At 43.7% G+C, this 25927-nt stretch overlaps 1 protein-coding gene across 4 annotated transcripts in view; it reads right to left on the reverse strand.

The window, feature by feature from the left end:
* The window catches only part of rarga (retinoic acid receptor gamma a), a 58104-nt gene that overhangs the window by 4078 nt on the left and 28099 nt on the right, over window positions 1-25927 (reverse strand). For 3 of the 4 annotated variants that reach the window (XM_088633584.1, XM_088633586.1, XM_088633585.1), the window contains exons 3-6: window positions 5558-5706; window positions 4986-5127; window positions 1623-1786; window positions 1112-1288 (exon numbers count right to left, since the gene is read on the reverse strand). In XM_088633584.1, coding sequence (XP_088489710.1) covers window positions 1112-1288; window positions 1623-1786; window positions 4986-5127; window positions 5558-5706 — 632 coding nt within the window. Of the gene's footprint in view, window positions 1-1111; window positions 1289-1622; window positions 1787-4985; window positions 5128-5557; window positions 5707-22212; window positions 22887-25927 lie in introns of those variants that run through there. The other variant, XM_088633587.1, reaches the window with a different exon arrangement.

The following is a 25927-nucleotide window of genomic DNA, read 5'->3' on the forward strand; positions in this document are numbered from 1 at the left end:
GGAGTTTATAACAACAGCCTGGGAGGGATGACAACAACCAAGTTCAATCAGACCCAGCTGTCAGTAATTTGCAATGACTCCAGATGTCTTTTCCTCTCCTAAAACACTAGAAATACTGTACTAGATCCTGATCCCTTCTCTCCCTCGCATATTTCTTTTTGCATTCCACCTCCACCCCATCTCCACCTTGGTCACTCCTCACTTTGCAAGAGAATCCTAGCCTCCTAGTCCTATCGCCAGGAGGTTAGTCCTCAGACAAGCGGGTTATGCCAAATGTTCACTAAACACTTATTAAATCCTTTCGGTACACTTATTTTCTGGGTGTTGTTATTCCCACTGAAATAACAAAACAAAACCCGAGACGACACCTTCAGATAAATTATACTGTTCAACTGTTCATGCAGTCAGATCATTGGCAGCAATAGTGAACAATTGATTGTTATTACATTTTACTGTGCACGGGGCATAAACCACTAGTTTTCTTCGTGCCAAATGTGTAGTGCTAAATTTACAAATCAACATCTTACAATTTCATGGCGGTTCTGAATTCCTGTCCTGTCCTGTCAAAGTATTCCATTGAACACAGTCATATGGGGAACCTGTCTATAATTGGCTGAACTCAAACTTTTGGCCATTTTAGTAAAAATATGTTATTCGGCCTTAGTACATGAGCCAATCCCCTTTTCAGAATGTTTCTACCATAAAATCGGTTCGGTGGTTTTCAGGAATCAACTGTATTCTAAACACTAGGACTGTCCGGACTACCCACAATTCATATGGTCTTGGGCTATAGCTGCAGTACTGCTCGTCACCACTGGGTGTAAGTGTAGCCACAGTATAGAGCAGTAAGTGAAAGAGCCAAACAGTGGAAAGAGGTACAGGAGTATGGAAGATTACATCATTTTCTTACATTTAATTTTCCAGGCATGTGCAAAGCTTCTGTCTTCACTTAAGGGGGACAGAAATGGGGTAAAAAGGTTGGTGGGTACGTGTTTGATTGGGACAATATGGTCTGAGAGGGACAGAAAGACGCAGTAACAGAGACAGGGAAGAGAGGGAGAGTGATAGAGGTAGACTGTGATGGACAGAGAGGTAGAGAGAGTGGGCGTACCAAGATGTCAAGGCAGGCAGCCTTGAGCAGAGTGATCTGGTCAGCAATGGTGAGTGTGGTGAATCCTGGCAGTCTCTTGGCAAACTCCACGATCTTGATGATGCACTTGGTAGACAGTTCACTGAACTTATCCCACAGCCCCAGGTCTAGCTGCACCCGGTGATCAGCGCTGGAGTTCTGACAGAGAGAGAGAAAGAGTGAGACACATGCAGACATGAAGACTGCACACAGAAGGGTGTGTGACCCAGGACAGAAGTACATTCGTGTCTATATGAATTCAGAGGCCCTGTAACTGTGTGCTGTCCTTGTGCAATATCAGTGACGCACTGAAGCACTATAAGTTACTTCACCTGCATTTGCTCCATCATTTTGATGACATGTGAAGACAAGGCCCGATTGTCAGCCAACAATAGTTCAACCCTGTACATTTTGGCAAATTGCGTCAGATAAGAGCTACTGGTTAATAACTGATTAACTGTGTTACGAGTGTGTGGTAGTGTGAATTACTCACAGTGGTGTATTTGCCCAGTTGGCACAGCGAGGGGAAGGTCTCCTGATGAGCCTTGCTGACTTTACTGACCAGCTCCTCCAGCTCTGAGCTCAGCTCATAGCTCTCCGGCACCACTACCTCCTCCTTCACATCCTTCTTCTTCTTGTTGCGGTCATTCCGTACAGCTGAGAGAGAAAAGTAGAACAGGATGAGTGAGAGGGAAAGGACTGGGAGCAGTGAAAGAGACGAGAGACTGACGTTCGTGTGAGGTGTACAAGTGTGGTTTTTGAAGTTCCTTTACCCCCCTGTACCCTTGTACTTCTCTTCCTCTCCTGTTTGCCAAGAGACTGCCGGGATTCACATCCATCCCTGTCACTGCTCCTATTTCTTTCAATCTTCTTCCTCATCATACTACGCTACATTTTCCTTCTCTTCATGCCTCACCTTTTCCCCGTGTCTCCTTTTGTATTCTTCCGCAGTTACCTCTCCTTCTCACTTCACCTTGTTCTTAATTCCTCCCTTTCCTTCTCCTTGACACTCCTACCTTGTCAGAAGCAGAGGCTGCAGGAAATACGTCCCCTGAGCCCCCCCCCCCCCCCCCCCTCCTTTCTCCCCTCCTCCCCCTCTTTCCTTCCTCTCAGGATATCCAGTAATAGCAGAGGCACAATGCTCTTCTTGCAATCAGGACCCCAGTGGCTCTCTCCTGGATATGCACAGAGTCCCTTCAGTGCACTGCCTGACCCATGTGAACTGGATCCTGTCCTTGCTTTAAGACTTTCATCCGAATACTGTGGTATGCACATCACTAAGACCACTCTTACACTGTCGTGTGTCAGGGCAGAAATATAGTAAACCAAGTTGAAAAAGTATAAAGGATAGAGAAGTAAGGTAAAGATCCAAGCTATGGAAAAGGAAATACATGTTTAGTTGTGATAAAACCACGATAAAACTGCAAAAGTGCCACAGGACGGGCAGAAATGAGAGACCAAAAGAAAGAACAGAGAGAGGGAGGAAAAATCAGAAAATGTGACTCAGTGGCAACAAGCACAGTAAACTGTGGTCCTGAAATAGGCCTTTATGATCTTCCAGATTCCACTTAACCCTCAATAAAGTCCTTTCCACCCACAGGCTGCTGATACAGCACAGCTCTGAGGTGACAGCAGCTGCCTTGACTACCCAGCCAAAATATGACCTGTCCATTTTACCGTGTTTCTTTTCTGACTTTGAAAATAAACAGGCAATAAAAAAGGCTGAAAAGTCTAAAAATACACACACAAAAAATACTTCTGGTTTGTTTTTAGGGTTTTCAAAAAACGAAAAATACACCCTCTGATTATACATTACTGTGCTGCTTGACATAATAACCTGAAACCGTATATCTCAGTGGAGTTACTGACCAAGATGGTAACAAAGTGGATGGTAGGTCAGGGATAGAATGACATATTTAAAAATACACTGAGCTCTAACTTTTCTTTTCTATGGGGCTTGAGAGTGGCTCAAGCAGTAAAGAACAGATCCGGCCCTGGAGTCCAGAGTGATCGGATTTGGGTTGCACGCACAGTTAGCCGTGACTGGGATTTCCCAGGCGGGAGCACTCAGGTGGGTCTGAGGCTGCCCAGCTCTCCAGTAGCTCCTCATGAAGCAGAGACCCCTCTGGTTTATCGAGCACCTGTGCTCTTGCAGTATTTGTGCTGCAGGGCTCCGAGTGTAAAGAGTAGCAGATGATGATAGTGCTTGTTTCAGCGAGTCCGTATTTCCTTTCTTGCCTTGGTACATGGGCCATAGCTGTGAGCTTCTTTCATTAACAACTAATATATGGAAAAATGTAGGATATAAAAATAAATATAATTTGTGGGCCTAGATATTTAATTTACAGGTTTAAAATAAAATCAATTTTTGGGTTTCTGCGACACTTACCAGGATGTTTCAGAATATGTATTTAATGCAATGATGAATAATAGGAATCTTTATACGTCAGTGGGTGTTGACCTTAGTCTTTCAAAGATGTGTAATAATTTTAAGTAACAAAGTCCTGTTGTGTAACTAGTGTTTCCGATTACTGCTGCAGAATCTACGGTATACAGTATCTACTTCTTTTAAAAGGCGTGACTTAGGCTCAATGTTTTTCAACAAAATTTTCAAATATGACATGTGCAAGTGTTAATTTACCTTTTTGTTGTTCTGTTTTGTCAGGTGCACGATACTGAAATACTATCACAGAGCTTTTTATCTGGGTTGTGTTTGCAAATCGATGTTTGAGTAATTGATATATGGAAGAATAAACTATGGTCAGTATTTTGCAAAGTTCATATTCATCTGTATGAGTAGCAGGAGCAATGCTTACAATGGAGGACAAGTTTTCCAGTAGTTACAGAAAAGGGTTTAATACCAGGACGTTACCAGTTCAAGTCCCAGCTCTGTCACTGACACTGTCTGTCCTGACCAAAATATTGAACCACCTTGTGCACTGTCCTTCAGGTGAGACGTACAAGAGCTGAATTGATTATGTGTCAGCAACTGCTTTGAATACAATCTGCAAAATTATTCTTTTGATTTTTGAAATGATAATTTTATTATTATCTATCCATCCATTTTCTAAGCTCTTATCTCCGGACCCTATCTCAGCAACCAATGGGCGCAAGGCTGGGTACAACCTGGACAGACACCAATCCATCTCAGGGCACACACAGTCAGAGACACACTCACACCAGGTCCAGTTTACCCCAATGTTAACTGATCTACCAGTATGTCCTTGGAAACCAGGGCACCCGGAAGAAACCCAGGTGATATTATTATTATTATTATTATTATTAAAATTGTTGTTGTTGTTTTTATCATTGTTATTAAAGAAGACAGTGACGGCGGTGACATATAGGGAAGATTATTATAGCTAAATCACAAACTATGCAGGGAAAACAGAGCTGAGGAAATCATAACTCAGCGTTCCTAAAAATTCTGCTTTTCTGCGAGGACGACTGACGTTTCCGAGTAATACAGGAAACAGCCGGTCGGGTTTTGAAACTGTGTTTATTGAGACTGGTGTCACAATCCCTCCCACCCCTACGCATTTCCTCCGATTCTGCTGTCTCATACTGGGGGAGTGCGGAGCAGAACTGCCACCACTTTTGGAGATCGGAGCTAACAGACTGGGAGAGATGGGGAGGGTGTGCTGAGGGCTAGTGGTTAAAGGTGAAAGACCGGACAAGGCCTAAAAGATTCAAGTGCTCCAACACTCACCCATCTATTTGAGTGATAAGTCCCAGGAATGGCACTGAACATTCTTCTTAAGAATAGCCTTACCAGAAACTTGGTGTTGCCTCGGCAACGCGCATGTCTGCTCTTGCTCAGGTATTACCTAGCGAGTTTCTGGCCACGGACACTCACCCTCCTTGGACATGCCGACCTCGAAGCACTTCTGGAGCCGGCAGTACTGGCAGCGGTTGCGTGTGACCTTGTTGATCTGACAGTTCTTGTCCCGGTGGCAGGTGTAGACCATGTTCTTCTGGATACTCCGTCTGAAGAAGCCCTGGAACAGGAAGACACAGCACCGCTTAGACAGATGAGAGAACGAGAAACAGAGGAAAAAGGAACTTCACTGTCCATGAAGCACTGTCTACTCATCTGTAGAGTTGCCCCGTGTCATGTACTGACAGTCCAGTACCCCCCTTTCAATTTCTTGCACTCCCAGTCTATCGCCACTATTCCCAGAACTTACGATGGTAATATTGGAGGCAAAACTTTTTCAGTTTGCCCTGAGATGCTCAGTCAAACTCCAGTACTGTTAGTTCTACATGTATTGTGCATCTGTCTCCATTACTTCCAGTTGTTAGTCCTCAGCACTCTAGTGCTCCCTGTCTCTGTCTAATACTCTTATGTATATGTGCCATATTCCCTGTCCTCAACATCCCCATTCTGTTGACTATATTCCCAGTCTATGGGCCGTATTCCCGACTCACCTTGCAGCCCTCGCAAGAGCTGACCCCGTAATGGTACCCAGAGGACTTGTCCTGGCACACAAAGCAGGGCTTGTAGACACGGGGAGGGGGGGGTGGCGAGGGTGAGCTGGGCACCATCTCCTCTGAACTGGTACTCTGGGTCTCCACCGCTGCACAGAGCCAGAAGGGGGACAGTTATTAACCAGGCAGCATCCAGACCACGAACGAAATGCTACCGTGATGCAGATGCCAGTATAAAGCTGGTATTGTGTGAAAGACCTTTCCGATTGGACTGTGTTTTATTTACACTTCTTCCTTTAAAATGATTATCCATTTCCATTATTTTGTAACTTGCAAACATTCGTAACTTTGCAAGTAATGAAAACGTCTTCTCATTTTTCCATAACGAATGCCAAAACCCTCCTATCCACCCTCCTATTTCCCATTCCGTGCCTTTTCTCCCTCTTCTGTTTGCTGACTGTTCCCTCCTCCTGAAACCCTTATCCCCTCTCTGGGTTCTCTCTCCTCCCTCTCACACTCTGTCCTGGAGTGAATATTTGGGAGCTGTGAAACGCCAGTCTGTGTTGAGGTTGACCTGGGCTTGGCTGCATTGCTGCTATTCTTAAATGCACACACTCACACAGAGGATACACTCCAAAAATAAAAGGAACTTTGTTCACTTTGCAAACAAAATCAATAAAAAAAACAGATTAAAACCTATTTGTCTTCATACCCGTTGTACATAGCAGCCACATAAAAAATAAAACGATTTTTCTTAAGAAAGAAAACTCAGTGTGAAACACCAAATGATCATTTTATAAAAATGTGACCCTGAAATAATGGCACGACTGAGAGGTATGCATTATGAAGGAAAAGAGTCTCAGTACTGCATTATTTCAAACCGGTTAGAAGACACGATGGAATTTTGTGAATGAGGGAGGCTAGGTGCTTCAGTAGTTCAGGTGAAAGGCTTGTCAATTGGAGGGTCGTTTTTGCTGCGTGTCACCCTAAGCAGGCAGGTACAAGACAGAGCATGGGAGACAGTTCTCTGCACATCATGAGAGTTTAAGGAATTATCTTCTGATCCTTTCTGCAGATACTAGTTTCTCCTGTGTGTTGCGAGAACTGTTCCAGGTTCCGAGACTGATAAAAGTCAGTCTTCCTGGAGCTTTTACCTTTCAAGCATTAAGTGTAAGAAGGGCAAACACATCAAAGGCAAACACCAGCTTTGTATTGTTGTTTTGCCCCAGTGGTGTTCTGCTTTTGTGGACAGAAGGTGCTTACATTAGGCTAAGATCACCAGGCACCGCCTGACAGATACAGATTGACAGAAGGGCTTGTCAATCAGTGGAATTCACCTCCCTGCTTGCTGATTTGTGAGTAAGGAGGGGGTTCTTGGGTGCAAATATTTGGAGAGATCAGGGGAAGGTAGGAATGCTGATTGACAAAGAAGAGAAAGAGAAGACAAACAATTAGACAATTGCTGATAATATAGCCCAATAGCTCATCTGATAAGACAGACAACTGAGCTCTTAATGGAATCTCCATCATTGCTCCAGGCAGCTTCCTTCTTTCTCTTTCCCCCTCTCTCTGTTTTCCTCCTCCCCCCTAGTTTGGCTTCCTCATTCCATACCTGGGCTGTTTCACATCACCTCGCTGGCTTCTTTATCAGCCTCCATTCTCAACACATCATTTCCAGCATCTTCACAAACACTACACTACCCAGCTACTGCATATGCCTGTCCGATTACTTTAAGATACATGCTTTGAACATGTTCCATTTTTACATGCTTGAATCCAATAAAAATTACTTTCCCGCCCCATGATTCCTCTGGAATTTTCAATCCCTTGATCTCCCGGCCCATTTACCTGTGTACCTATTTCTTATGACGTGATTTGTGTGATAAATGACAAAAATGATTCATTAAAACAGTAGGCACAATATACCTAATATACTCATCCCACTGGCTAACATGCCCACCCAATTAGACAACATTTACCTCTCACACACATTTCTACACATGGACACATACACACAGGCCCCACAGAACCTCTTTCAACTCTCACCCCAGCCCCCACCTCTTTCTCTTGTTTCCTGGCCCTAAATTCCTCAGTGCAGCCCTGCCAGGTTTTAATAGAGGCCCAGGCTCGTAAGGTGGCCTATAAAGCCGGTCCCAGGGCTGGGAAAGGAGGCCCCAGTCCGGCTGCTTTGCTCTTTATTGGCACCCAGGCACCTCGGGCAGCTATTCACCCCACCAGCTGCAGCCCGGACACCCAGCCCGTAAAAAAAATAAAAATAAAATAGAAGCAGGGGGGTTAAAACTTTACTGCCCCCTTCTCTCCCTTACTAGGAACCCTGCCCCCCCCCCCCACGAATACCCCAGGGCGAGACAAAACACAGTCTGCACCTCCCACCACATATTCCACAGTCATTCTCTATGTCCCTCACAGCCACCAGACTGTGAGATGGCTGCTAACAATGGGGAGGGGGACTTCAAAAAGCAGTGCAGGAATAAAGGTAATATCATATAAAGAGAGAGAGAGAGAAACAAAGAAAGAGAGAGGGAGTGAGGAGGACAAAAGGTGCTTTTTACTGCTGGAACTTTAAACGGTGGCCTGCGCTTTGTCTGGCAGCACTTGCTATCATTTTATTATTAGAAGGAGGATTAGAACCGCTACTGCTAATAATAGTCACCGTCGCAACGTTATGTGTAATATGGTAACACTTCAAAATTCAATCATACAAACACACTCAAATAGATTTACATTTCAAAACTGAACTAAAAGCTGCAGAACAATGGAGAAGTCGTGTTCTGTTTGTACTATTACAACAATGGTCTTGATGGAAGAGGAGGGAAATGCTGAAATTCGTTTGAAAGGGGGGAACTGTATCTGCTGGCAACAGAAGAACAGGAGAGACAGGAGGGGAAAATCCAGGGAGAGACAAAGGTGGAGAAAGACAATGCCAGAGAGATAATAACACAATTTATCAACATCCATCGACACCTTGGACTGGACCCTCACTTAATACACAGCTCCTTCCATCCTCCTCCCCTCCAAAACACCATCAGAATGTCAATCAGCACTTAGGCAGGATACTAAATGAAGCTGGTAATTAATCCTTTTATCCCCCACCCCACTCCCACTCAGCACTATTTAGAAAACAAAGTTCTTAGAAACCCAAGGCCTTCCCCTTATCAGTTCCAAAGCCTGGGTCTCAATTTGCGTTACAATTCCCAGCCAGGAGTGGGGGAAAGGGGAGTGAATGTGGCTTTGGTGTGTGGCAGGGTGTTATCAGTGTTGCTGCTCATTTCCTGCTAAGTATCGGTTTACTCCTAATCCCGTCTCTCAATGGCTTCTGTACAGGAGTAACACAGTTATAGTGCCCTGGACTAATCCCTCTGTCAAGCGCAGCAGGGACTCTCTGCTGACACATGTCAGTCTCTTGTGCTCTTGTCCCCATGTTGAGTGTCAATTTAGCACAGTGTTCAGTCTGTCAGAGTGTCTGCATTAACTCATCCATCTTGCTCTCTCAGACAGAGCAGTGTTAACATACTGTGGTATACACTCTTTCAGTGAACCTCTTAGTGTGTTTACTAACCCATCCATCTCTCTCAGTGTTGTATTAATGTATTGGAGCACCTTGCTGACCCAGATCCAGATCTATGATTATTGTATCTCGATTTGCTCACTGGTACTGGTGCATGTTTCCAGTGCTCCTGTTTGCAAATCAAACCATTACAGTACACACCCACAGAAGACTCATGTTGTGTTGTAACAATGTAGGAGGAACTGTGACTCAATCCCTGGATTTAGAATTATTTGCAAAAGACTGTTTTCAAGTTTACGTGTCCTCTGCATTACATGTATTCAGAGCTCTGTGCAGCCCGTGAAGCAGGCACTAGCTCCCCAAGTCTCAACAGTATTTTATTTGGTTTGCAAATTGAGGTTCAGCTTTTCCTTGCTAACAAAGGCCTCCAATGTGCTCTGGGGTATGTGTGTGGTCTGTGTGGTTATATAAGTTTGTGTGTATGTGTGCTCTGATTTGCAAAACCTGATGCGTTTTTGAGCACCAAAAAATGCACATTCGACAACAAAGGGAGTTTAGTCAGGAAGGCAAAGCGGGCTCATAGTTTTAGTTGAGGGACAAGGAGAAGAGGGAGGAAGGCTGTGTGGAAAAGCTGAAGGACGGCGAAAACTTTCAAAGGATGTAAACATTAATCTGTGCTACTTTGCCCAGTGGGACAACATTGCATTGAACCAGCAAATGTCAATTACAAGCTATTTTTATAAGCAAATAAGTAATGCTTGGCTTGTAATTGTAAACCAGCACTTCTGAAATGCACTATTTCTAACTGCCAAATGTAACCAAAACCAGCCTTACTGCGTCCACTGCCTGGCTGGCTGTCACACTTACTGCCAGACATATGTACTGACTGGCAAACGAATACACTGACTAACCGATGCGCATATTAACTAGTTGCCATCCTGGGCTCAGCAGTCCCAAGTTTCGTGGGTTCCTGTGCCCAGGTCAGTGTTTTGGAGTTTTGCTAGAGACACTATGTGATGCTCTAAATGTAGTTATGCGTACCTGTTGCGCAATGTATTGGCATGTCACATACAGGCGGCTGGCCCCCACCTCCCTGCCAACTTCCTACTGCCTCATTCACTCTTCCTTCTCCCCTCTGCCAGCGTCATTGTCCATCACCCAGTGGTTGCACAAGCACCCTTTCACAAACTGCACTTCTCCCTCTCCCTGCTTCCTCTGACTAGACCTGTTTTTCCATCAGATCTCTATGCAAATTCTACACTGCAGCTCTCTGCCATAGAGCCACGGGTTTCAGACTGGAATATGGAGAGCCCAGTGTATCCATAGAGCCAACATGCATAAGCGATCCAAAAACTTACACAGGGTAAGCAGGCCACTGATGAAGGCTTAGGGGCTTTTTCAGCTCAAGTCCTTGTTCTGTCACTGAATCAATTTGTCCAGACTGACATCCTGAGTGAGTTACTCAATTCCTTGCACTTCACCTCTCATACGAGACATCGAATGGAGGTTCTGTTGTCAGTGACTCTGAAGCAGCATATGGTCATGTCATAGTATAGACACCCCCAGTGTCTATATGTCACCATTGATAAATGTGCCTGTAAAACAGCTTAGTATAATCAGAACACCAGTACTACATTACACACAACAGCTTTCACTCAACGTTAAGTACTGCGTTCATCAATGCAAATGTCTCAGAGCATTTGTGTTGTGTCTGTAGGTTTTTCAAGCTTTTACTTAAATCAGCACTACCGTTTTTTCCACTGCTTTCACCTGGGAGAATATGAGGGTGTGGACTATTTAACCTCTGGGTTAAATAAAAGAGACCCACATGTGCCCGAATTGTACTGTGGACAGGGCTGCAAATGTGTGGATTACAGAGGTTTTAGAACTGACACGGAGCAAAAAGTAGCTCCATTCAGCAGCTGTCTGTTAACTCATTACCTACGCCCCTGCCCCTCCAGCCCATAAAGAGGAGCAGCTCTTCCTGTCCAAATGAGGCTGTCTTTGAAAAGGAGCCTGTGATGAAACTGGGCTCCCGTCCAGGAGATGGGTCAATAAAAACACCAAACTGCACAGGGGCAGGGATTCCACCCGTAGGAATTTACACACCCCTGTCATAACCACACACATTCACACACACTCAGATCTAAATACAGTAAAGCCTTAGTTTAACAGACTAATAGGGGGGAAGGGCTGTAGTTATTACAGAATGTCCGTTAAATCACGAATGACAGTTTTTCACACCAAAAACACAAATTATGTGAGAATGATAAATAAATATACACTTCCTTTCTGGATCTTTTGACTTATTTTTGAACAATTGGTATCAACACAATCAACGAAAATTGTTCATTTGCCCTTTTTATGATGAATATACAAGTTCTCTATTCATGTGTCATAAATATACCATATGAAATTTGCTAAAGCATACGAAACACACACTGCCCCATTGTAAGCAATTAGCCTACCCCTATGGAGCGTGATCAATATTCCTATGCAGTATTTATTATAACCTGGTTTTATTATTTGTGCATCTTAATATTATTGTGGCAAAAGTGCAGAATCTCAGATTTTTTTGTTTGAGAGAAAAATCCCCTTTTTTGTCTGTTAAATCTGTCACTTCAAAGCAAAGTCTGTTTAACCATGGGTTTACAGACAGAGAGACAGAGAGACGAATACTCACAGACCCATACTCGCACTTCAATCACAGACTTTATTCTTCCTCTCTGCTCTTCTTCTGGGGGAGGGTGGGGAGGAAGGGGTAGGTGGGGTTCTGCTTTAAGGGCAGGTTGTTAAACCAGGATTGCCCCCTTATTCAGCAGCACACATACAAAACTGCCTTTCTTTTTTTACAGCAGCTCATAAACCCCAGTCTTTATTTTGATGAAGCCAAGTCAACATTTGGCCTCAACACTTTGTGCCCCCCTTCTGCACAACACCAGCCTGTCAACCAACACAGAGTTTCAAGGAGTCCTCCCTGCCTGGCTCCCTCCAAACTGATGCTTCTTCCACCAAATTAAAAACGGGGGCCGAAATGTTCCCGGACTCCCTCCTCTCACTGCACTAGGCCATCTTCCTAAAAAAAACCGCCTTTACAAAGTTAATAATAGTACATCTTTGTGGAATTTTCCTATTGTCCGTGTTCTTAATATTTCACCATACATCTCACTGCTTTCCCACACATTTATCATGATTTTACCCTGCTTCCCTGCACTCTTTTCACCCTGGTCTACCACAGTAAACGGACATAATGGTTTGGCACGCAGACCAAAGTGAAAGTGAAGTAAAAGCACAATACAACCCAGTGAAAGTGAAACCTACGTGCACAAAAGGAAAGGACATAGGTCTGTAAAGGAGTGATGAACCCTGCTAAAAGAAAGGAGATGGTACATGGAAATTATAACCAAGGCAAAAGAAAGGCATGGCTAAAAAAGAAATGAGTCGGAATTCAAACAGCTGAGGCTCACTTGGAGAGTTCTAGGTCCTGCTGCTTGTTGTGGATTACATTAAATCCGTATCCATCCATTCATTTTCCAACCAGTTCTTCCAATCCAGGGATCCATCCAATCCTATCCCAGAAACTGGGATAAGTGGGATAAAGGGTAACCCAGAAAAGTTTCAGAAAGCAATGAGCACAGGGCAGGGTACACCCTGGACAGGATACAGTCCATCGCAGTGCAGAATATATTTTTACTTATTTAAATAGGTTCTTTAATTTCTCAAGGTCACGGTTTAAGTCTGACATCTGCCCTCAACCTTAACCTCCTTCCACTCTGCCCTTCAGCTGAAAAGAACCTGGTGGAACAGGAATCACTGTTCCAGTTTAGCCCCAGACTCTGGAAACTGATTTAGATTAAAGCATAAATGATTACACCTACGTCTGTAATTACTGCTGCTCACGACAAACAACATCGACCAACAGGAACATGCGTAAAGAAGTGTTTATTAAAGAGGTAGGCAGAAGACATTTTGGTTTAATTTGCCTGGCTGAGGGTCAACCACCAGGATACGGTAAATAGAGAAATTGAAGACCCCCATATAGGGAGAGAATTTAAACTAGGAGCATCTGCAAAGGTGGAGAAGGGATGGAGGGCGAAACTAGAAAAATCAACATGAGCTCACAAGTTAGAGAAGCTGAAGTGAGGTAGACATTGGTTGGTCACCTCTACCAAAAGTTTCATCAAAAAATCCCAATTTAAAGCCACACCTACAGCTCCTGTGTCCTACTCTCATTGCAGACTCCTAGAAGCAACAGCCTGGATCTGACTTTCACGTCACAGTAGAGCTGTTTAGAATATGCTGTTTAGATTTCATTCCCTCTCTTCAGTCCTCCTGGCATAAAGAGCCAGTTTATACCACTTAGCGTCTTTTGTTCGGCCACACTTCGCATTTCACAGGAACTCTTTCCAAACCGCTTTTGAAAAAGAGCACTCGAATAGCCAGGTTTCTCTCGAACCTGCGCTAAATTCAACGTGCCCGTCTCTCAAGTCATGGTCAGAAAGAACGGCTCTTCGCGACGGCCAGGCGCCACTTGCTTGTTGGGCTGCAATTGCTTCCTCCTCTCAGCAAATAGAAACCTCAAAAATCTCCCGCTAGCGTGGAAGTGGGCAGCCTGCGCTCAAACAGAGAAGTGAGTCTCCCTCTCAGAAGAAGGAAAAAACCACTTCCTCCAGCTGCTCTGCGACAGGAGCCACAGCAGTTTCACCAGAAACTCACTGGCAACATCCATGCCACACCAGCACTACAGGAAAGGTTCCCGCTCCTTCCCAGAAGGCACAGCAGAGGGCTAGATTGCATCCTGTGACTTTGTTTCTTACTTTCATTCCTGCATTTTGATTCTCTCTGTTGTATTAAGTCCCTCTTTGTCACCACATTTCTTGTACTTCAGGATCAGGATGCATCTGGGTAGGGGAGCAGCTTGGAAGCTGTTCACTCACAATTGCTAAAATTGAATGCCTTACACTGTTCAAACCACAGGTACAGTCAGCACCTCTTCAATGGAGTTTTTAGCTTCATACCAGCTCTTGATCTTCCTAAAATCAGTGGTTGAATACCAGTGAGCACTCTGACACATACAGTTATGATTTCAACTAGGGAAACCAATTCCTTCTGCTCAAAATAATAAAACATCCACAATAATTAGATTAGTGCAGCTGCTCCAGTTGGGAACCTTAAACTATCTACAAAAAGTTATGATTCAAAGAAGTGCCTTTAAGACATACAGTAATTGGCGGAAAAAATTAACTTTGGGACTTTTGTTTTCCCAGAAGAAACCACAGCAATAGAAACTGTTTAGGAGAAGGAGCAAAGAATGATAGCAGGCAAGGGGCAACAAGGAAAAGATACAATATGTATTTTATTTTTGCTAAAGATGGAGATGCAGAGTTGTGCAACAGGCGTACATCTGGTGTGACCCTGCGGTGGCGCCCCCATTTCTGCCCAGGCTGTGGCTGCAGGCTGTGTGCAGGGGATCTGCCTGATGGGTCAGGACTGGCTTCCAGGCCTTCTGCCCATCAGAGCACACAGCAGCCAGGGGGAGAAGACAGAAAATCTCAAAAATAATCTACTGTTCCTCTATGAGTTATCTAGAGTATGGGATTAAAGAGTTTTCTGACAACCTGCAAAAAGTATTTATGTTGTATTGGATATCCTGAGGGTTTAAAAAGGGAGCTCCTGGATCATTCAGCTAATGACAACTGGACACATGAGAAGGGTCAAACAGACACAATGGAAGAGTGTACACCTGCTCTCATCAGGAAATGAAGCTCAGAGAGCAGCACAAAGTGATAATTAGATTTTTCAGATTGGTTTCAGAAGGGCTTTTTAAAATTACAGACTTGGGTATAAGTGTTTATTTTCACACTGCCTGGCTCCAGAAGAACAGTTATGTTCAGTCACTACGCCTTCACTAGATTTTAATTTAGAAAACATAATTCATAATTCATAATTCAACCTGTCTGAACTTTTATCGCCCTACTCCCCACCTCGCAACCTCCGCTCTTCAAATTCTGCCCTCCTTACTGTCCCCCAAGCCCGTCTACATTGTATGGGCGACAGGGCCTTCTCCTGCTATGCCCCCAAGCTCTGGAACTCTTTGCCCAAGGATATTAGAGAGTCACCTTCTCTAAACTCCTTCAAATCCAGACTCAAAACCTTCTTCTTCAGAAAAGCCTTTACTTAACTGGTTCCATTCTTCACCCCTCTGCTCTTCTTAATACCACCTTCCACGGTCTCCTCTATTGTTATTGTTGTATTGTTGCAATTATAATTGTGTCCTCTTGTGAAATTTTCTTATTTATTGTTGTAGTCTTCTTATTTATTGTTATTGTCATCCTGTAAAGCGCTTTGAGAAGCCACCTTTAAAGGCGCTATATAAAATAAAGTTTATTATTATTATTATTATTATTATTCGACTCTGGGTTTAGGATTTTTTTGTTAAGCAGAGGAGTAGTAGTAGTAGTAGTAGAACAGTTTATTGCCATATGTACACGTACATTAGAATTTGTAATCACGCTGATCTCTCCAGACATAGACAGTGCAATAGACAACACCACACATGTAGACAACAGGATCAATAAATATGTTGTGGAAAAATAAATATGTAGTAGTGAGACCAAAAAAAACATGGTGGACCATGCAAAAAGTGTACAGTGCAGATGTGTATTGAGGCACTGCAGTTAGCTGTTTACTTTCATTATTTAAAACATTGTACAGCGGATTGCTGTACACTACATAATCTCAATTCTGCCGAAAAGAGTATTTGTCTGAAGATTTCTGCTTAATTTCTGGTGAAAATGTACCCAGTGAAACTGCAGGACTGAAACAGACATTAATCAGGCTCTGGGATTAGCGATCAGCATCATCAATAAAAATAAAATGGGACAAAAACACTGAGTATCTCAGATATTACGTTAAAAGCGGCTATTTTGTTGTGTAATTAGAAGAATTGTAGTGTTTTTAAGCTAGAAATAATTCAAACAAGAAGTGAAGAGACCTTGGCAAGACATATTCATTATTTCCTTGTTTTTTAGTCATCAGGTGATTCTAATCATTTTATCATGTGAAAACTCCTTTCAGAATCAAAACAGTTTGTGGACAAAAAATGTGGTGAAGGTGTGGAGATATATTCTCCATGTTCATTCCCAGGTGAAGCGTTTTTACTTCATTTCTCCACACCCAGCGCTGATTCATCAGGAGCAGCACTAGTGCTGCATCTCAATGCGTGTTCCCCTTTCCAGTCAGGGTCAGCCTAGCCCCCTCTCCCACTAAACACACCACGTGATCAAATCATGTTTTTGTGAAGCTTTGCATGCTCATACCTGTCGGAGCTTCAGAAAGCAGCAGACAGCGGATAAATCAAACGAGCATAAGAGAGGAGGAAGGCAGTCAGTCCACATAACCGCGCCACAAAAACTGCTCATTTCTCATCTTAAGCAAAGTATAATATCCTTTGATATCCTTTGATTACCACATCAAACTCTTCACAATATTTGTGCAGGTTTCTCATGATTTTATCAATCTTGTATTATGCATTCACTTTTTGCATCCTGCTCCCCCCTAGTTTCTAGCATTCTGTGCTTTGCCATATTTTTAATGTCATTTCACTCCTCTTTTACCATGGTATACTACGGTACACAAGAAGAAATCTAATCCAGGGAAAAAGCGCAGGGTGAGAACCCGTGGCTCCAGACAGGATTGTGCTGTACTATTGTGATCTCCACTGGCAGACAGAGCTCTGGCACTGACTCCTGCAGTCTCGGGACAAGGTGTAGTGCTGGGGGTGTATAGAACAGCTGGACTCTGTGGCTTTAAGGATCCATTTCAAAAACACAATCTGTCAAAAATGTGCTGTATCTGATTCAGAGGGAGGGGGGAATGGGCGAGAGTGTAAATTAGAAGCAGGTATCCAGAGTTTGTGCCTTTGAAGTGGGAGTCTGGCACCCAGCAGCACACAGAGAACCATTCACAAGCCGAGCGCAGTGAGAGAATACACACACACCTCTGTGCCGCCACACACTCCTGAACAAATCTGTCTCTTACACACATGGCTAGATACAGGACGTTAAACTCTGCCTGATTAAATAATGCCCACCATATTTAATGGCCAGACATTTACACAAAACATCAACAAATAGAAGAGTGTTAAAAAGGTAAAGAACATTTTTTTTCCCCAGCACAGTAACACAGAGTTGATTGTCAATTGAAGTATCCTGCAAAAACAGAGAATCCAGTGTAATCTACATTAGATCACTGCTTCCAACACTGTTCTGCTGCGCTCTAATAACATTTATGTTGGGTAGCCAGTATGTCAGCTTTCTAAACTGTCAGATGATAGAGTTACACTACTAAACCCATTCTGCTTCTAGGGTTATCACTCCCCTGTACACTGTAGACTTCTCAAAATGGAATTTTATTTACAATGAAAGAATACTTTTCTCAGTCAACAACTAAGCAGAAAAAAAGACAGGTGTTATTCTGCATGTGAGATGGTCTCAGCTCAAGTGAAGGTAGACATCCTACTGTCTGAGATAACAATACTCAGCCAGATCCAAACTGATGTACCACAGGAAGAAGTGAGTCCCAGTTTCAGGGTCAGGGGCCAGTTACCATCTCTAATCACAGCTAGGGAGATAAACAGTCTATAATACTGATGAAGACATACGCATTACTATGCTGAAAAGAGAAGAAAGGCTCCAAAGCCGAAACATTGTGCTTCCTTTCTTCTCTTTTCAGCATGGAATAAACCTTTACTTGTTCCTTTGCAGCCTGCACATGCTGACGCAGCTCTCCACCTAAACTACTTCATACCCATTGCCATGTACTTGAAATATGTTTACTCAGTTGAACACCTTTGCTGCTACTTGCTAGAGTGAATTAGCCTTCAGTAATCTTAAGAGAGACATCACTGACAAATGAACTCAGTTTGATTAATAAAGTAATAACTTTATTCCAAGCACAGGGTGCCCATACGTTTGTCTTAAACAGTCCGTGTTATTGAAATGCTGAACACTAGCCCTTCACTAGCCCATTTAACTTGATATTCTTTACAGCTCCGTTTGGCATTTGTGCTGCTGGTCCAAGCTATAAATTCCTCATTACAACACAGAGGTGAATTCCAGCAGAAAATGGAGAAGATTTCGCCTCTCCTCCCAGACCCTGTGGATACCAGCTCAATCAGCAGAAGAGGTCTTGAAAACCAGTAAATACACAGCAGTTTACAACCTCTTCAAACAGAGCCTGTGTAAGTGAAAGTGCAGAGAGGAGCACAGGCTGGATTTTTAAAAGCAAAAAAGATTTGCCTTGTTTACTTACCCTCTAAGATACTTTTACTAATTTACTAAACATACATGGAAGTCAAATGTCACTGGCAAAAAATAAACTTTAAAAGGTCTTCAAGTCTGTGACCAGTGAATTGGTCAATATTCTAGATTCTAGAGACTAAGCTATTAGGGTGGTCAATGCCCTGGGATTGCCTCAGCATACTTATATACGTTCCTCCTTACTCACATGATGTATGGCGGTAGATAAATTAAACTATCAATCTGGTAAAAGAGTCTGAAATTCTCAATTAGAAAATGTAACTTCGTAATAAACATCCATGAAAACAATAAAGAAATCCTAGCATGTCTTGCACCAGAGGGCTACACATGCATTCAGCCAATTGCTCAGTTTGTACTTCAAAGAATATGTTTCAGAGTGAGTAATGGATTAATCTACAACTGGGGATTGGAAAGGAGACATCAAAGCAGTTCAATAGAGCTTCTAATAAATTTCTCAACCTTTTTGAAAAATTGGTTGAAGCCCATTAAAGCCTTACAAACCACCAGAGTTGAGCCCAATACATTCCAGTCCTTAAAAGACACTTATGCAGCCACAGTATTATTAGATTATAGTACAGTATGTTAACCAAAGATAAATAGGCAAAGCTATAAAAACAGAAAAACAAAAATGGAAGAAGTGCCAACTGGGAAATCGACCCTGATCAGCCGTTACATCAGAGACTAATATTGCTGTGGCTGCTGCCTCTCTAAACTGGATTTTGCATATTCAAAATTGCAAGGTCAACACCAGTACCTCAGGGCATATTTTTTTTCCCCACAGGAAAGGGATATGGGTCTCATTTTCCTGCTAATTTAGATATTCTTTTACTAAAACCAGTCTAACGCCAAAACTGAGGTCTGTAATCTCGGAAACAAATCTGCAAGAACAGTGCAAAATTCTGTATGTTGCAAAAACAAGAAACAATACCATATGGTCACATCGAAGACAAAAGTATAAAAGTGCAGCTTTCAAATTCGAAATTGAAAAGAATAAGTTTTGCTATCCAAGTCCCAGTGATCTAACTTTATACAAGAGAGGAAAGGTCCCAGCTAATCCCATTACGAGACCATGGTTGGAAGTACAGGGAAATCTTAACAAGGGACTGACCAAAGCTCACTTCAGACTCCACCTGACAACTGCCCCCAACCAAACCTATTCCCTTCTACTCTGTATCAGCCCTGCACTCCTCTCTCCACTCGGCCTGCCCCCACCCTTTCTACACACAAAAGCCGTGCTGGCTTTTTAATCCTTTAATTGAGTCTTTGTAATTATAATTAAACAACTACAGACTTCCATCCAGACAAATTAACTCAAATTAAATTCACAAAGGCACAAGTATCTCCCTCCAGCTCTCTGAGGCCTTTTAGCACTCCCTGAAGATGTCACTGTGCACCACGCTTGCACTGAAGTGACCGAAAAAGCTGGGGAGTTTTTATTTGCCTGTTTTCTTTTGTTACAAACAGTGCACGCACTACTCGAAATCATTATTCAGAAAGCTGGTGGAGATCTTTGAAAATATTTCCGTAAATGGCTGGAAACAAAGCTAAGTATCCCTAAGCTGCAGAAGAGGAAAGGTCATGAGATTTAAATGTTGTCATTTGTGGTGGTGGGCAGAAATGTTTATATTGACAGTTTGAAATAAATCATCAAAAAATACCTACTACAGCTAGTTCAGCTCCTGATACCTGACAAAACTATGTTGGTGTATTCTCACTTGAAACCCTCAAACCCAGCTGGCACACAAAGAAGCTAAACGTCTGACACAGGAGTCAACACAGCCTCCATAGCTCAGCACAGTCAAAAAAAATGCAGATGTCTTGAAGTATATCGCAGAAATAAGAGGAGGAGGAACTAATGGCCTAAACAAAGCAATGGGAGTGTGACATCTGCCACATTTTTTCTAGCACAAAATTAACTCCTGCTTTTCCTAATGTAACAAGAAACGGACTCATCATAAGTTTATACCTGTGTCATATCAATTGTTGTCAGATGACGGATAGGGTCGGAACCCCATCTATACCCTAGGCCGCTCCTGTTTTCTCAGGCAAAGCATTCGTTCAGCCCACTGCTACATTATCCAAGACTGGACTAAGTTCTTGTGTTAAAGCGGACCACGGTAAATCTGGACAAAAGCTTCACAGGTTACACCTTGTTTTTACCATACTGACACATTGCACAGATCTGGCTTCACCACAGTTTGTATAATGCCTTCTCGTGGTTTGACAAAACATCCCTACACCTAGCCAACCCTTTGCAAGAGATTTCTTTACTAATTGACTTGGACAGATCAGGGACTAGAATTACTGCCTTGTTGTGTGCAACCTGTGGCACACACTTTACTGCTGGATCAAACATCAATGAATCTGCCCAGGGAAAAAGGATAATACAGTGCAACTGCTCTCAGTAATAAAGCACCATTATACCTTTTCACGTCTGATACTGTTGTGATGTTTAGAAAGGCTGTTAAGCGCAGTGCTGAAACTGTACACCACAAACACAGAGCCCCCTCAGGGCACACACTGGAAACTAGATTCCTATCTCAATCTTGTTTTTCTTCTCGGTGAAGAAGAAAACAAAGACCTCTTCGTGTAAAATAAAAGAAAAACGCCAGACTTAGTGAAGAAAAAAGTGAAGAAATAAGAAATAGTTTGCAACACCAAACCAGTGCCCTCACCTTCAGAGACAGGACATTTGTCTTCATTAAGGAAAACACTGTGTGGATAACAGGCTCTGAAATGTTTGTGTCTTCAGATTTAATGAAGATTAATGGCTTTTCAAAAATGTTGTCGGGCAACAAATAAACAAATAAATATAAACTTAAATGGCAATAATAATAATAATATTTGTATAAATGGCTCTTCTTTTAAATAGTAATGGAGCTTGTCTAAGATATCAGGGGCTCAGAGGCTGCACGCAGGGCCTCTTCCATGCTGAAGAGAGCCAGGACATATACAGCCCAGAAAGCTTTGGGAACTAAGTTAAATGTCCTTGTGTCTTCTAGCTGTTCTCCTGTTGAACCCCAAGCCCAAGGGCTCTGGGACAGAGAGAACTGGCTGGGCCCTTTGGCCCTCTGTAGAAGATCGGTTTGTTCTTCTGCTATCAACAAGAAAAAGCTATAGATTTCCAATAGTGTTAAAGGAATCGGAGCCCAAGCAGCAATTGTCTGAAAAAAAGGTTTAATGAAATCAATACTGAAAGAAAAAAATGAGATAATTTGGGCAAGTATGTTTCATAAGTTTGTTATGTTAAGCAAGGTAAAAAAAATGTTAAAAGAAATACCACAAACAATAGTAAAAAGTAATATGAATAATTTATTTGATAAAATACTGATTGTTCGAAAGCTGACCAGCCATAACCAGCAACCACAGCATTTGTGGGAATAAGGAAATTCCAATCTGTACTGTCTGTTTCAGTACGTGTCAGATTTCCTCTCCTCTCTACCCAACTAATCTTCTTTCTTTCCGTTTTGAATATGAGTATGTCAGTTTAAGTGGCTCTATTCAGCACACTTTCATCATTATTTACAGGCACTCAGAGGAAAATAAATACTCAGATACCGTATGTGCACATACATAAACAATCTCAGTGTGAAGTGTCTGAACTTTGTGTTTAGTACTGTACCAGGGCTGAATCTAATAAGGGCTTTTCTGTTTTTTTTCTAAGAATCCACATAGAAGGAACCCTCCCCAAGTCTCTAATACAGTCAGTACAGAAGAATCTTGATTGGGTTGTTAGTTTAAAAGGGGGACAGCAAACAAGACAGAGCAGGAGAAAGAGAGAGATAAGGATGCAATGGGCCACTTACACTGAACACTGGCCGTCCCAGTCCAGGCGAAGGGGTCAAGACCCCCAAAGAAGGGGCTCGCCTTGCGCAGCATGCAGGCACCCCGATTGGTGACGTCGTAGAGCTGCCGGGGGGCCATCCCCAGAGCCTCCATACAGTCAAACATGGTCCACTTGTTCACACCCCCCCCACCCCTCCACCGGTCAATTGCCCCTTCCCTTGGACTCGCCTTCCACACGTCACAGAAAAACCCACTAAAAACAAAAACAAACCCCAGAGCGCAGCAAAACTGGTTTGGCACCTCCTATCTTAATTTGCTCCCCCAATTTGCAAGTCCACCCCTTGTGCAATTCACACCCGCCTCTCAGTGGGCACCAAGCAGAACTGTGTCTGACTCTCCCGTCCTCCAGCATAAGCCCCCTTTCAGCCTGTTTCGTAGAGCTGGTTCCTGGCTGGCTCCTGTAGTCTCCTCCTGCCCCTGGGCTAGCTGTGCGCTGTCTGCTGAAACAGACCTAAATAACAGGCTCACACAACACTCACTGCCTCCCAGATACTGTGGATCAAACCAACTGCCCAGGCCCTCACAGGGGGAGGGAACCAGGTGGGGAGAGAAGAGGAGAGAGGACTGAGGCAGAGGGAGAAGGAGGGAGGAAGGAGAGGGAGGGGTGTGTGTTGAGTAGTAGGGGCTGTGCATTGTCTAATCTGGTTACAGGACAAACTTTCTTTCATTTTCCACTCTCTCTCTCTCTTTTTTCATCTTCTTTGAACATAAAATATTACCCCCCCACCCCTTTGTCCTCCACAATTTCCTAGTTCTCTCACTTTATTTTGCCCCTCCCCCATTTCCTTCTAGTAAATAAGTGCCTTTCTCTGGTTACAGAACAGAACCCCCTCTAATCATAACCATATTAAAGTACAGCCACAGAGGCCAAAACCACCACTGAAACAGAAAGAGAGACAAAGAGAGAGCGTGAGTGTGTGGTGACTGAGGGAGAGAGAAAAAGAGGGTCTGAGAGTACAATATAACTGCAGGTGAGAGAGACAGAGTACAGGGTGACTGCAGGGGAGACAGAGGGAGAGACAGTATAGGGTGACTACAGGGGAGACAGAGGGAGAGACAGTGCAGAGTGACTGCAGGGGAGACAGAGGGAGACAGAGTACAGGGTGACTACAGGGGAGACAGAGGGAGACAGAGTACAGGGTGACTACAGGGGAGACAGAGGGAGAGACAGTATAGGGTGACTACAGGGGAGACAGAGGGAGACAGAGTACAGGGTGACTACAGGGGAGACAGAGGGAGACAGAGTACAGGGTGACTGCAGGGGAGACAGAGGGAGACAGAGTACAGGGTGACTACAGGGGAGACAGAGGGAGACAGAGTACAGGGTGACTACAGGGGAGACAGAGGGAGAGACAGTATAGGGTTACTACAGGGGAGACAGAGGGAGACAGAGTACAGGGTGACTACAGGGGAGACAGAGGGAGACAGAGTACAGGGTGACTGCAGGGGAGACAGAGTACAGGGTGACTGCAGGGGAGACAGAGGGAGACAGAGTACAGGGTGACTGCAGGGGAGACAGAGTACAGGGTGACTGCAGGGGAGACAGAGGGAGACAGAGTACAGGGTGACTGCAGGGGAGACAGAGTACAGGGTGACTACAGGGGAGACAGAGGGAGACAGAGTACAGGGTGACTGCAGGGGAGACAGAGGGAGACAGAGTACAGGGTGACTGCAGGGGAGACAGAGGGAGACAGAGTACAGGGTGACTACAGGGGAGACAGAGGGAGACAGAGTACAGGGTGACTGCAGAGGAGACAGAGTACAGGGTGACTGCAGGGGAGACAGAGGGAGACAGAGTACAGGGTGACTGCAGGGGAGACAGAGTACAGGGTGACTACAGGGGAGACAGAGGGAGAGACAGTACAGGGTGACTGCAGGGGAGACAGAGGGAGACAGAGTACAGGGTGACTGCAGGGGAGACAGAGGGAGAGACAGTACAGGGTGACTGCAGGGGAGACAGAGGGAGACAAAGTACAGGGTGACTACAGGGGAGACAGAATACAGGGTGACTGCAGGGGAGACAGAGGGAGAGACAGTACAGGGGGACTGCAGGGGAGACAGAGGGAGAGACAGTACAGGGTGACTACAGGGGAGACAGAGTACAGGGTGACTACAGGGGAGACAGAGGGAGACAGAGTACAGGGTGACTGCAGGGGAGACAGAGTCAAGGGTGACTGCAGGGGAGACAGAGGGAGACAGAGTACAGGGTGACTGCAGGGGAGACAGAGTACAGGGTGACTACAGGGGAGACAGAGGGAGACAGAGTACAGGGTGACTGCAGGGGAGACAGAGGGAGACAGAGTACAGGGTGACTGCAGGGGAGACAGAGGGAGAGACAGTACAGGGTGACTACAGGGGAGACAGAGTACAGGGTGACTACAGGGGAGACAGAGGGAGACAGAGTACAGGGTGACTGCAGGGGAGACAGAGTCAAGGGTGACTGCAGGGGAGACAGAGGGAGACAGAGTACAGGGTGACTGCAGGGGAGACAGAGTACAGGGTGACTGCAGGGGAGACAGAGGGAGACAGAGTACAGGGTGACTACAGGGGAGACAGAGGGAGACAGAGAACAGGGTGGTTGCCCTTGCTATTACCACTTTCAAAAGGGATCAATGCTACCATCACTGCAGATTCAACCACCCTTGTAAGACTTGTACTTGAAGATACATTCACAGTTGTAGTTTGCTTTATTTTTGGAAGATCATTACAAACTTATGAAAACTAAAAAAGTTCAAAGTTCCTGTACAATGGTCAATGAAGGTATTATTTAGTTTACCTTCATACAAACCTTACTTGTACTAACTTAGTATAATGTAAAAATATATTTTTAGTCAATATGCTTATGGCACATAATTATCCACTTAGAAAATATGTGGAATAGAAAATAATTTTAGACATTCTTTCTTTGTTCTTTTCCAAAATACAATTTCTAACAATTTGTTCTGAATTACCTTTCAATAGTTTTCAATTTTCCAGGACCAAGGAAATATGAATAATTTATCACCAATAGTATAGTTTAAAACGGAAACATCACCTCTTTTGGTGATGTATTTATATAGGTGTTTTAAAAGTAGTACTAAAATGAACTTAAAATATAACTCCCCTACACTGTTACCATAGCCATTGTTGTAAAGTAAACTGTGAAGCACTATGAGATAGTGTTCACCTAGAAAAAGCACTGCCTAAAATAAAACTTGTTCAAATTAAGAAGACAACACAGAAAGGTCATCTGATGTCATCTAAGTGTCTCTGTTGCTGCCAGTGCTCATACTGTATCAGCAGCTTGCAAGCAGCTAAATCTGCCTGGAGCTCCACCCCCCTCCGCTGGCAAAAATGGTACAGTCCGGTAGACTCTGAAAAGACACCATTTCCTGTCAATCTGTGCTGTTGGCTGGGCTCTCAGTAAACACACACTCAGACCCCCTCCCTCTTTCTCTTTTTATTTTTTTTGCTCCTTCTGTTTTTCTCTGCCCTCCCTTCTCTCATACTTTCTTGCTTTCTTTCTCCCCCCTCCCTTTTTCTCTCCCTCTCTCTCTTTTTCACATCTTGGATGTATTTAGGAACATCACATTTTTGGTACTGTTTATTGACTTAACTCTATCAGAAGAAAAGGCTTTGGAAACAAAGAAAACAAAAAAATCTTTCCCTCTCTTTATTTCTCTATGTGTTCTTCTC

This window comes from Lepisosteus platostomus, chromosome 1 (assembly GCF_059453375.1).
Source record: "Lepisosteus platostomus isolate fLepPlt1 chromosome 1, fLepPlt1.hap1, whole genome shotgun sequence".
Taxonomy (NCBI): Eukaryota; Metazoa; Chordata; class Actinopteri; order Semionotiformes; family Lepisosteidae; genus Lepisosteus; species Lepisosteus platostomus.